General features: G+C 41.8%; 1 protein-coding gene across 5 annotated transcripts in view; it reads left to right on the forward strand.

The window, feature by feature from the left end:
* The first annotated feature begins 6,117 nt into the window (after positions 1 to 6,117).
* Fbxw4 (F-box and WD repeat domain containing 4) overlaps positions 6,118 to 13,573 on the forward strand; it is an 82,887-nt gene continuing 75,431 nt past the window's right edge. For 2 of the 5 annotated variants that reach the window (XM_074078468.1, XM_074078467.1), the window contains exon 1: positions 6,122 to 6,900. In XM_074078468.1, coding sequence (XP_073934569.1) covers positions 6,137 to 6,900 — 764 coding nt within the window. In that variant the 5' untranslated portion in view covers positions 6,122 to 6,136. Of the gene's footprint in view, positions 6,901 to 13,573 lie in introns of all 5 variants that reach the window. The other 3 variants (XM_074078466.1, XM_020171240.2, XM_074078469.1) reach the window with 3 other exon arrangements.

Here is a 13,573-nt window from a genome sequence, read left to right on the forward strand (position 1 = left end):
GTCATGGGCACTTTCAACAAATGATTTTAAATATAACACGGAAAGCTCTTGAAAAATTTGAAATTTTATTTTCTAGAAGTTTTAAAACTTTAAAAACTTATCAAAATTGGCAGTTCTTTTTTTTAATCAGAATTGTGCAAGTTGTATGATGCCAAGACTTTCAATGACTTCCTCTCAGTCTCTGTACAGATTCCATGATGTACATGGCTTACACATTTAAATTCTGTTGTTCATTGATCTCCTATTCGGACTAACGTAAGACACCGTATTGAGAAGATCCTTTTAATAGTTGACATAAGCTTTAATTTTCTTAGCCTACAAGATACTCTTAAATATTACTGCTTTACACTACTTTACTTAAATTCTGATTCAACATGCTATCTCATACATGAGTTAAAGACTCAAATCAGGGAAATTGGAACATCTGGTTGACCTTAATTATTCTGGAAGAGTTAGGTGAGTTATGGAGCCTGACTCTTTGGGTCCTTTCCCATTGCTGGGTAGCATAAGCAATGAAAATCTTGACATATTACAGAGGAAATCTCCTGAGTGATGCCACACATCCACCATGCTTGGTTATGTGTAAGGAATCCAGCGTCTGGGCCAAAGTCCCTCTACTTTTGGTGGCTCTTTCACAGGTGGAGGCCATGCCATTGCCAAATGAGGGTTTGAACCCTTAACTATTTCATGAGGGCGGGTCTCAAGGTGACCATTGCTTGATTTTATTATCAGATGGACTTCCATTTCAGCTTTTTATTTTGCCCATTTTGCTCCTAATTTATGAGCTCCTAATGCAGATGTGAAGTTCAACATTTGTTTTCTCACTCTTGCTGGAAGGCTCTTCTAGTAGAAAGCCTGTCATCTGTTGGAAGGAGAGCTGGAGTTGCCTGTAAGCAACAGAGTTTGGTGATCCAGTGGCCATTGTCTTGTGTGAGGAGTAGGTGGTCTTGCTAAGCTTCATGTGTTTGGGAACTTCTCTAACCAGCACTTGCACTCTAAAGGAAGAAGCTCAAGCTGCACTTCTTTCTAGGCCAATCCACTGAAGCTGTGAAAATCCCTGGGGGCTAACTTGGACTTTTTCCTGTTTTTCTCTCTATTGTGGAGATTTTTTTCATTCATCCCTCTGTTTGAAACAGCTGCTATAGGAAAGGGGGAAATGCACATTACAGAGAATATATATACTCTAGAAGCAGTTGCAGTTTCTCAAAGTATAACATGAAACTTTGGTCTGATGAGCACAACTGCTCTTTACTTAGTATGTTCATTTGTGTATATGTTTTATTATTTATTTATTTATTTAGTGCTACTGGGGCTTGAATTCAGGGCCTACACCTTGAGCCACTCCACCAGCCCTTTATTGTGATTTTTTTTTTCAAAATCGGGTCTCCCAAACTATTTGCCCAGGCTGGCTTCTGACAACAACCCTGATCTCTGCCTCTTGAATAGCTAGGATTACAGGTGTGAGCTGCCAATGCCCGGCTAAAATGGGTAATTTTTTTTTTTGCATCTGGTACTTGGGTTTGAACTCAGGGCCTTGCACTTGCTAGGCAGGTGCTCTACCACTTGAGCCATTCCACCAGCCTATTTTAAGTTTTTGAGACAGGGTCTTGTTATGCTAGCTCAAACCTGAGATCCTCCTGCCTCAGCCTCTCGAGTGCTGGGATTACAGGCCACCTGGCTTTATGTGTATATATGTGTATGTACATACATTTTTTTGCTAGTCATAAGCAAAAAAAAAAGAACTATCTTATTCCTTCAATATCCAATCTTGTGTTCATATTTAATAACTGAACACTGTCTACATCATCTATTGAAGATAATGTAACTGAATGATACTTCAGGAAAGTTGTCTTTTGTGTTTTTTCACATTTTTAATGGGATCTGAAACCTAAGACAAGGTAAGTAAATGATAACCTTTGGTTTCATTCAGTGTTAATAAATGTCTTAAATGAAAAAAAAATTACATGAAGTTAGACATAATTAAATAACATTAATAATAATAATGAAACTAGAAATAAGAATTTTATATTTAACCTGGCACTTTCTTCTGGAAGAACTAACGATGCCTTGGGAGCAAGCTTTTCCTGGAACTCAATTTTTACTCATTTCTTGGAAAAGAACTAGTGAGATCATATTTGTACATATTCTATCTTAGTAGTGATTGGCTGGTTTTATTTATTGATCCTTTAAAAAAGAATCAGAGCCTTGTTTTCTTCAGGTTTTATATTTTCCATCATTGCTGCCCAATGACTCAGTCTTCTGATTGGTAGAGATCAGAAAAATCACACCATTTGTTGTCAGATGGCAATCCAGTAATTTATCTTAGAGCCCAATTGTTAGGTTCTGTATTTTGTTTCAAACTTCTTTGGACATCACCTATTCACACAAAGGAGGCTATGCTGACTGGCTGATTAGGGAGAGTATTACTTACCTGGCAATTCTGCTGGAAATCTGCACTTTTTTCTTACAAAGTTACATTTTATATTTCCTGCCCTCTGCCTTACTTGCTCTTCTGTTCATTATAGAGTGTCCTTAACTTCTATATACATGTGTATTTACATAATATGTATTTAAATGCATACACATAAAAATTAGCAATTAGTAATGTCTGTTTTCTCAGTTACAAAGTCAGGACAGTGTCTTGGAATGATTTTATAACTTTTGGAAAATGAGTCTTTCTAGTACAATTTTTTTTTTCTTCAGTACTGGGGTTTGAACTCAGGGCCTACACCTTGAGCCACTCCACCAGCCCCATTTTTTGTGATGGATTTTTTTGAAATAGGGTCTCTCGAACTATTTGCCCGGGCTGGCTTAGAATGATGATCTTCTAATCTCTCCTTCCTGAATAGCTAGGATTACAAGTGTGAGTCACCAGCACCCAGCTATGACAGTCAGTTTTTGCAAAGACTTTTCTGTGAAGAAAACAAAAGGCTAAAATTAACTTTATAAAAACTTTAATATTCTGTTCTTTTCTGCTCCAGAATCCTGTCTAAGATACCACATTACATTTAGTCCATTATGTCTCCTTTGGCTCTTCTTGCCAGTGATAGTTTTTCAGACTTTCCTTGTTTTTGATAATCTTAAGATTTTTTGGGATTTCTGGTCAATTGTTTTGTAGAATGTCTCCCAATTGGGATTTTTGTGATGTTTTTTCTCATCACTAAACTGCCATTAGGGGTTCTGGGGAGGAAGACAATAGAGCTAAAGCATCATTTCCATTACTCCATACCAATAGTACTTATCTTATTCTTTTGCAGTGCTGGGGTGAATCAAATCCAGGGCCTTGAGTATGTTAAGCAAATGCTCCATCATTGAGCTACTTCCCCAGCCTCAAGGGTACTTACTATCAACTTGACTTATCATTGTTGACCTTGATCACCTGACTGAAGTAGTGCTTTTCAGACTTCTCCACTGTAAAATTACCCCTCTCCCTTCCATATTGTACTCTTTGGAAGGAAGTCACTAAGTGCATCCTTTACCTACTAGGGAGTTAAGCTCCACCTCCTTGAGAGTGAAGTATCTACATAAATTATTTCGAATTCTTCTGCATGGGAGATCTGCAAAATGAACTTTTAAAATATTAAAATGAGGGGGTGTAGATCAGTGGTAGAGCACGTGTTTAGCATTGTGCAAAACCCTGAGTTCATTCTCAGCACCAAAACAACAAAACAGCTTAACTGGGCTGCAGGTGTGCTCAAGTCGTAGAGTGTCTGCCTAGCAAGAGCAAAGTCCTGAGTTTAAAGCCCATTACCACAAATAAATAGAAACAAAACAAAAACCACAACAGCTTAATTGAATTTTTTTTTTTTTTACATTCGGGCTGTAAATATCTTTTTTTTTTTCCTTTAAAAAATTATTATTGGTCATGCCTGCAATCTTAGCTACTCAGGAGGCAGAGATCAGGAGGATTGAGGTTCGAAGCCAGCCCAGGCAAATAGTCTATGAGACCCTATCTCAAAAACATCAATCACACAAAAAAAGAGGCTGGTGGAGTGGCTCAAGGTGTAGGCCCTGAGTTCAAACCCCAATTAAAAAAAAAAAAAAAAAAAAGAACAAACCCAAAAAAGATTATCAATGTAATACATAGTCACTGCAGAAAACTTAGAAAATGCAGAAAAGTATAAAGCAGCAGCAACTAGAACTACCCATAATTTCACCTCTCATAGGCAACCATTTCTAGCATTTTTTATTTCCTTCCAGTCTGTTCTGCATAAAGTAACTATTTTTAATCAGCGCTTGCTTGAAATAGTTTCATATGAAATAAAAATGTTTTATTTTTGAATATGGCAAAGACGGTGGATTCATATAAATATAGAGCAGATCTTGGTGACTTTTTTTTGTGTGTGTGGTCAAAGCCTATACCTAGAGCCACTCCACAAGCCCATTTTTGTGATGGGTTCTTTTTGAGATAGGGGCTCATGAACTATTTGACTGGGTTCGCTTCAATCTGCGATCCTCCTATCTCTGCCTCCTGAGTAGCTAGGATTACAGGTGTGAGCCACTGGTGCCCAACTTAATTTTTATTTTTGAGACATGTTCTCCCTATGTAGCCCAGGTTGGCCTTGAACTGGCAATTGATCTGCTTCAGTCTCCTGAATGCTAGGATTATGGGTGTGTGCCATCACTGGTCTACAATTTGTTATTTCTAATGATGGTTTAATTTCTCCATCAATAAAAACAATATGGAAAAAGGATAAATTGTATTTGTTTGCAGATTTTAATCCTGATTATTTATTGAGTTCACTATTTTTTTGTGCCTTCAAGGCCTTCACTAAACACTATGTACAATCAACAAGGATGAACTACTCAACATTACTTTGTGTAAACAAAGGGCTAAAAAAAATAGTTCAATGTGTCTACATAAGTTTGAACACGGAATGCAGGAATCATATACTATATTAATATCTGTCCTCCTCCAGTGGCTCACAGTACACAAACCTAAGAAAATATGTAAATGTCAAATTGATGATAGTTACCTCAATTTTCAGTATTCCTACTTCAATAACAGTATAATACCTGGGAATACATTTCTTTATAATGATCTCCAAGGGATTGTTTAAATTCTTTAGCTGTACTGAAATATACCAAATATTCTTTTTAATAAACCGTGGCTTGCAACGTGAAATTTTCTGCACAAAGCCTTTGTTGTATTTTTGGGAGTTTGTATGTGCCTGTGTTTCTAACAGGATTTGACCTGTAACTATTATTGAGAATTTTCTCAGAGAAGTTCAAAGCATTTTATAGGGATCATCTCATTTATCCTTCGAAAGTAAGGCAGAGGCATTATCTCCACTATAGACTGAGAACACTAAAAGGCCAAGATAGGTGGGTTTTTTTGTTGTTGTTTTGTTAAGATCAAAAAGAATCTAGGGCAAAGCCAGATTCCGGTCTGACCTTGTTACAGGATGCTTCTGCATATTGTAATGTGTATGTAATACATCATGGTGGCTTCCCTTCTCTCTCCTTGGCTCTGCTAGGTGTTGAGTAATTTTCAGGATTGATTTCTCACTCATTTTTGCTCCCTGTAAACGGGTGTTAAGATGGGTTATATCAACCTCAGTAGCTCTCCATTGAGAATGGTGTCCTGTGACTCCAATGGATTTAGGGTGATCTTAGAGAATCAACTTGCAATTGGGTGGTGACTAATAAGAAGCCCTAGCTCAACCATTTCCTGACACGTGAAGTATTGGGAGTTATCGATCCAGTAGATTGCAACCTCTCACGTGTATCTAAGTAGTCAGGTTCATATCCTGTGTTAGAACTCAGACAAAAGGACCTGCAAACTTCCAGGGCTTGCAGTTTCCTAGTACTCTGGTATGTGGCCTGTGGACAGGAGCAACATCTGGGGAAGAGGAAAATTCCCTGGGTGAGAAAGCCACCCAACGACATGCTTCTTGAGGGCAGGGACTGTGACTTGAGGCTTCCTGAAGGTGGAGGCTCTTCTTGTGGCCTTAGGAGGGGCCTTCGGGCAAGCGTTGCATCAAGGTTGTTGAATGAAGAAGGCATGTGCTTCCACCAGCAGCTCCTGACGGCCCAAGGGATGGGGGTGCCAGCGCCCCGAAGTGGCTCCACAGCCGCAGGTGTGAGGGGCGGGCCCAGGCCTCGGCCCGCGCCGCCCCATGTGACCCGGTCCGACATGGTGTCGCCTCCTCCCGGGGCGGTGGCTCGGCTACGCGTCGGGCCGGCCCCGCGGCCGCTCATGGGCAGCCAGGGCCGCCCGGGTCCCCCCGGGAACCGTGGGCCGGGCGAGGGCGAGGGCGAGGGCGGGGAGGCGAGGAAACTGCAGGACGCTAGGGTCGTGCGGGGGAAGCGAAGGAAGGGGAAGGGGAAAGCGGACGCAGGGCAAGGCGGAAGAGGAAGCGGGGCGGAAGGGAAGCCAGGGCCGCAGCGGGCGAAGCCGGCGGCGGGGCCGGGAGCTGAGGAAGGAGCTAGGGCAGGCCCGGGGCGGGAAGGAGGCGGAGGAGGGAGCGCGGAAGATGGAGCGACAAGCACCGTGAAGCGAGATGAGGGTAGCGTAGGGGCCGGGAGGGCGGCCCAAGGGAGCGACGATGGCCAGGAGGAGGAACGGAGGGTCCGGACTGGTCGGCGGGACGATGGCAGGCCGGGGAGAGCGCAGGGACGAGGGGCTCAAGCGTGGGGCGGCCTCGCGGGGACCGGAGCGGCCATGGCGGCGGCGGCGGCCGAGGGGGAGGCGGCCGCTCGCCCCGCGGCGGGGCCGGCTCTGTGGCGCCTGCCGGAGGAGCTGCTGCTGCTCATCTGCTCCTACCTGGACGTGCGGGCCCTCGGCCGCCTGGCCCAGGTGTGCCGCTGGCTGCGGCGCTTCACCAGCTGTGACCTGCTGTGGCGCCGGATAGCCCGGGCCTCGCTCAACTCCGGCTTCACGCGGCTCGGCACCGACCTGTAAGCGCCCGCTCGCCGCCCGCCCCCCGCCCCGGGCCGGCCAGCGTCCCGGGAAAGGGCGGGGCGCCGCGGCCTGGTCGGCCCAGGGCACTGTCACACCCCGAATTCCAAGGCCCACACCGGCCTCCGCCGAAACCCCTCCCCGAGCACCCTCGGGGATCCCAGTGCTCGACTCTCCAAGACCCGGGTTTGAGGAAGCCTCCAAAAGCATCCCTCCCTGTGGGCGGCCCCTCAGTCTGTAACCATCTTAGCTCCCTTCGCAGAGGTTTGCCCTGTTCCTGAGCCCAGAGCAGCCACGCTGCGGTCTGTGGTCGACGTGCTTTGGACCACTCCTCCAGCTCAGGTCCACGAAGAGGACTGTCAGTGCTTTTGTGGACTTTTGGCCTCCCTACTCTTTTCTAAAGGCTGTTAGGCTTCAGGGCTCAGATCCTAAAAGAGAAAGCCCTTAGTTCTAGTTTATGACTTGATACAGGCAAAGGACTCAGAAAAGGTACCTGCTTGAGGCAGGAGTCTGCTTTAGGTCCAGGCCATGCCCAGGGTATTGTAGTTTGGTCTGTTTTTGGTAGTGCTGAGACCTGTGAATGAAAACCTTTCCCCAATCATTTAAGCAGTTAAATGGGAAGGAAGGAAAAGTATGAATTGGGGAAATAAAAGCTTTCAGATCGCACCCTATTCTACCTGATTGTAATACAGTGGAATAACATCAAAGAAACTTTTTTTTTTTAAAACATAAATATCTGTGCCATCACCTCTTCTTAAGTATTTCCATTAAGACTTTTCTTCGAGTACGTCCCCTCTACCAGTCGCAATCTTACTGATCCTAACAGAATAGGTGCATAACGAGCAGTGCAACACGTTTTGGGTAACAGCTTTACGACGTCACAAACCATACTATACTTTTTTTTTTTTAAATTAGTGCCTCGAGATAGGCATTATTGGATCAAAGGTTATGGTTGCAAAGGTGTTGGGCCAAGTTGCAGTACAACAGTAAAGAATGAAGCAATTTCATGTGAGAATTTTAAAAAATCTTTGGTGTTTTAGTGGGTATATAATGGTATGTCAGAGTTGTGTTATTTTGCATCTCCTTTACCTCTGACTAGAAGAAATATTTTCCCATGCTTGTTTCACCTGTCACATTATCTCTTCCTACTCTATCCATTTTTCACTGGGGTCTTGATGTTTTTCTTATATTTGGAATCTTAGTGGGTCTTAAGTTTTATACTCCAGTCTGTCATCTTTGATGTAAATATTTTTTCTCAGGCAGTTGTTTTTACTGTTAGAAGCCAGTCTTGTGATTTTTTTCCCCCATTTTTTTTTGACAATAATGGGGTTTGAACTCAGGGCCTCACACTTGCTAGGCAGGTGCTCTACAGCTTGAGCCACTCCATCAGCCCTTTTTTGTGTTGAGTATTTTCAAGATAGTGTCTTGTGAACTACTTGCCCAGGGTGGCTTCCACCTCCATCCTCCTGATCTGTGCCGTCTGAGTAGCTAGGAATACAAGCATGAGCCACCAGCACCCAGCATTCCCTCTTTTTCCCCCCAAAGCTGAGAATGGTACTGTGCTTTGAACTCAGGGCTTTGCCACTTGAGCCACTCCTCCAGCCCTCGAAGCTGAGAAATTTATAATTCTTTCACAGACCTGATAAATTCTCTCTTTGATTACAACTAATTTTCTTATAACATTATTCATTTTTTTTTGCTTTTTTGCAGTACTGGGGTTTGAACTTAGGGCCTACACCTTAAGCCACTCCACCAGCCATTTTTTGTGATGAGTTTTTTTGAGATAGGGTCTCCTGAACTATTTGCCCGGGCTGGCCTTGAACTTCGAGCCTCCCGATCCCTACCTTCCTGGAAGCTAGGATTACAGGCGTGAGCCACCAGTGCCTGACCTAGAATTTGTTTTTTAAATAGTTAACATTTTCATCAACATAACCTTTTTTTTTTTATGCAAAGAGATGAATTTACTTGTTTTTCCCCTAAATAGTTGCTTAGTTATTACATATTTTGTTAAAAAATTCTTCTCTTTCCCTTTGTTTTGGACTGCTTGGTTTTCTATGTATTAAGGTTAGACATATGTACACACATATGTATATATGTATGTTCAATCTATATTTAAACTCTGAATTTTATTGTACTGATAGATCTTTTCATTTGCATACTATTTTAAATATTGGTGCTTGGGAGGGGGCAGCGCTGGAGTTTGAATTTAAGGCCACATGCTTATAGGTGCCTGATCCCTTGAGCCATGCCCCTAGCTTGCTTTTTTTTTTTTTTTTCCTTTTTTTTCCGGTGCTGGGGACCGAACTCAGGGCCTTACACTTGCCAGGCAAGCGCTCTTCCACTGAGCTAAATCTCCAACCCCTTGCTTTTGCTTTTTGATAGTCTTATGTCTGTTAGGGTTAGATTATACCTATTTGATTTATATGTGTGTGTGTCATGTTTCTACTTCTCAATTTTCCACCAGAAAACTTCTGTGCCTTTTTAAGGACTGTGGTTTTTGCTATAAAGTTCTTACATGTCTTTTGTTAAACTTATCCTTATGTGTTGCTAAGCATCTGATGTATTTTGTTTCTATTGCAAATGCAACCTCTTTTTCAGTGTATTTTCCAGTAGGGAATGATCGATGTACAAAATTACTATAATTCTTTTGCACGTTTTTGAACCTCTTCATTTTGCTTAACTCTATTCTAGTATGATTTTGTTGATGATAATGATTCATTGGGATTTTTCTTTTTTGATTCCTTGAGATTTTTGGGGAGTAGACAGTCTTGTTAACTGTAAAAATAGTATTTTTTCCTCCTCTTATCAGAGGAACTCTTTCACAGAATATTATCAGTTGACCTATAAGAGAAGTTAGCAAAAATGACTGTAATCTCAGCCTACCAAGGCAGAGTCTGGCTTTGATCTCTCACTCTTTGCAGTGATTGAATGAATGAATGAATGAAAGAATTGATGTTTATTTTTCTTTCCCTTTCAAATCCCTTGAAAGAGAGATAGTGGAAATGATAACAACAAAATGAAAACAAGTTTATAGTGTAAAGTGTTTTGAGACTGCCAAATGATATTATGGCTTTACTATTAATAGACATGTGTGTTTTGATTCCTTGCGTGTGTCCTAGTGTGAGGTGTCACTCGTCTTCCCGGCGAGTTGTTTTGCCATAGCATTTGATAAAGAGCAGAGTCACTGCTCGGTTTTCTGGGTTGAGGGAAGAAGTTCTGTATGTTACAGCTGGCAGAGAGTGTTTTCCAGTGTGGTCTACTTCTGGACAGCTGCAGGGACTTAATAAGCCACAAAGAGAGGTGGTTGTCATTCCTGGGGGGAGGAAACTTGCACTCCAGTTTTCTTAGGGCATCAGGGAACCTGGGCCAAAGTGCAGTTTGGATAGCATGTGACTGTTGCCCATGCTATGGGCAAATTCACTGCAGACTAGGTCAGTGGGATGCTTTTTGTTTGTTTTTAATTTAGTTTTGTTTTTTGGTGGTACTGGGGTTTGAACTCAGGATTTCGTGCTTGCTAGACAGGTGCTCTACCTCTTGAGCTGCACCTCTATCCCTGGGATATGTTTTTATAAGCACGGCACAGAATTTGATTTTGTCAGAAGCCATATAACCTTACTGGCTCTGAGTATTAGTATCTATAAAGAGTGAGAGCTGGGTGCTGGTGGCTCCTGCCTATAATCCTAGCTACTCAGGAGGCAGAGATCAGAAGGACCGAGGTTCAAAGCCAGCCTGGGCAAATGGTTTGCAAGATCCTATTTCGAAAAAAACCATCACAAAAAAAGGGCTGATGGAGTGGCTTAAGGTGCAGGCCCTGAGTTCAAACCCCAGTACCACCAAAAAAAAAAAAAAAAAAAAAGTGAGAATAATATTGCCCAGTAAAATGAGGTCTAAATGTGGAGTGCTAGCTAGGACAGTGACTACCTAGGACTAGTAGGCACTAGGTAAATTGTTGTAAAACAGAACTTTTTAATTTTTTGACTTTTAGTCAGTCTATATGGGGCAAAATTGAGCGTGGTTTGACATGGAAGTGTGGCCTAAAGATAGGAGGAGGGAGAAAATACACACATGCACACACAATTTAGTTTCTCTCACCTGTTCTGAATGTTTTCACAAACATGACAGCAGAACCTTGCACTTGCTGCTTAAGAGCCTCCTGATTCTCAGGAATACAAACTGCTAAGGTTTACTGACCTTCCGGCCCAGGGCAAGCCCTGTTCAGTTTTGTCTCTTCCTAACTGATCATAGCTTTGTTGAATAAGATGAACTGCTTTGATTCCTTGTGATTTGTTAATGGTCTTATACTTGTGCTTGAAGGCATTTGAGTCACTTAAAAACTACAAACAAATAATTTGCTTCCCTTTAGCCCTCTTGCCCAAACAGTCAACAGTAATAGGTATCCTGAGTTGTTTTTTTTTTTTTAAGGGAGCACAAAGTTTGCAAATTGGTTTTGTTTGAAGGCTTTATGATGCCTGGGGGAATAGAAATATCTTGAATATTATAATAAAAAATCAAGGCAGTGTTTCATATAGCAGTCTTGTTTTTCCCTAAAGAGTTGGGGGAAAAAACTAACCTAGTTCAGTGTACAGTAACCAAACAGTGGAATTCAGTTTTGTCAGTGTATGATGCAGGCTGGACGTTAGAAGTAGGCAGTATGAAGGGAAGAACAGAGGTACTCATATGAAAATTAACAAGAGAAAAGAAAGGAAAGAAAAAACCATATCCGGGCCCAAACATATTGTGCCCAAAATATCTTTGCCTACAGGGGTGTGGCTCAAGTGGTAGAGCCCTTCCTAGCAAGCAAGAGGCCCTGAGTTCAATCCCAGTGCAAAAAAATTGCAAAAATACCTTTGCCATTTCTATGTTAAAGAAAGCTTATTTGATCCTTTTTCTCCCTATTTAAGTGCTACATATTTCAAACAGGAATTTTATTTTAAATATCCTGAGAGTAGTACCTGGGTGCTTTTGCATTTGCTTGTAGTAGATTTGCCTGGGATTAACAATAGGGTTTTGGGATTGGGACTTCTGAGGTGTTTGCCCTGGCATGCATGCTCATTCCTTTGGCAGATCCTTGGAGCTCTTTGAGGCTGAGGGATGGGGGTATCTATTTCAGTGATGATTAACGTTCAGAGTGGTGAGATAGATACAGATAAGTAGAGTGTGTTTGTTTGTTTTAAAATGTTTGCACCTAAGACCCCCCCCCCCAAAAAAAAAAAAAAGCATACAGTTTCCTGTCCTAACTCTGAATGGAGAGGGCATTGCTGACTGGTCATATTTAAGTCCTAAACTGTGATTTCAGAAAACAAGTAGCAACTGAAAGTAGCTTAGGCTTTCTCCTTCCCTTTTCTGCTTCACCTAGGGAGGAAAGTCACTTGTTCCTAGTTCACAGAAAGGTTTCAGATAGATATATTGTCTTCAGCCCTTTTGAAAAGACCTTATTTTTAATGGCTTTGTGAGTTAATAAAAGTAGGGTCCAGTTTTTATGTTCACAATAAATAAAACAATACATCTGTGGAAGCAGGAAATGGTCTAGTGCAGTCACCACCTTCAAATGCAGACTGGAAGAGCGGAAGTGCCTTCTCCTTGTAGGCTGCAGGAATGAAGAAGCTGCCAGTGTACTTTCCAGTCTCCTAACATTTGAATGATAGGGGTTGGATTTCTTGCTTTCTAGGCAGAAACACGGAGAAACCCAAAGTCTTTCTGCAAGGTGAAAGAGATCTCTGAAAGCATTTCAGTACTCCATACTTTTAGGTTTCTGTGTCTAGAAGCTTCATCATGGTAAAGTTTTTGTGAGCTGCTGAAATTCAACTGACAGGTTACTGAGGAAACATACAGGTTTTTTTTTTTTTTTTAATTATTTTTGAGTGTTTGACATAGAAAAGAATTACCTTTATGTAACAACTTAACCTTAACTCTGGTTTAACCCTGGAATTGGATTATTTTTGATCCTAACTCTTAACTATAGAACTGGGAGAAACTTAGGTAAACTCTTCTTGAGGCCAGGTTCTGGTAGATTTTGAAAATTAAGATGAGGAAGAAAAAAGAGAAAATTGGGTTTTGAGTTTTTAGTGAAAATTGACATATTCCTCCATCACCTGCTCCATATCTATAGATACTGATTTTTCAGAATTTTTCTCAGGTGTATCAACCATCAGACAAAGTCCTTTCTATTCTGCAGTCTTGGTCAGATTTGAATGGATCTCAATTGTAATCAATGGAAGCAAGATAGTTGTGCCTAATAAGAATATGTGTATGAATCCTGACTCATGAATACTCAAACTTTGTCTAAAACTGAGTGTGAGACTATCTGGAGAAAGAATTGACCTCTTGTTAGTGGGTTGGCTGCCTTGTCTCAACCTTTGAGTCAGTTCTTCATTTTCTCCAGACTGTCCACATTGCCTTCCCTGGAAGTCTGGGCCACCCAATGGGCCCTGTGCAAACCCCTCTTTAGTCCGCAATTAATTGCCAGCACATTCTTTCTTTTTTGGTATTTGACATGAGCTCAAATTGCTGAGAAAGGTGACAACTGTGAAATGAAGACAGGGCTTGGAGACACCTTAAAAAATACATACAAAGGCCACTAAATGACAAGAGCAGACTGCCAGGCTCTTTCAAAACATCACCATGTCTGTTGACTTTCCATTCCTTGTCCGCAGCACAAAATTGGAGGTCAAA

The sequence above is a fragment of the Castor canadensis genome, chromosome 7, assembly GCF_047511655.1.
Source record: "Castor canadensis chromosome 7, mCasCan1.hap1v2, whole genome shotgun sequence".
NCBI classification, from domain to species: domain Eukaryota; kingdom Metazoa; phylum Chordata; class Mammalia; order Rodentia; family Castoridae; genus Castor; species Castor canadensis.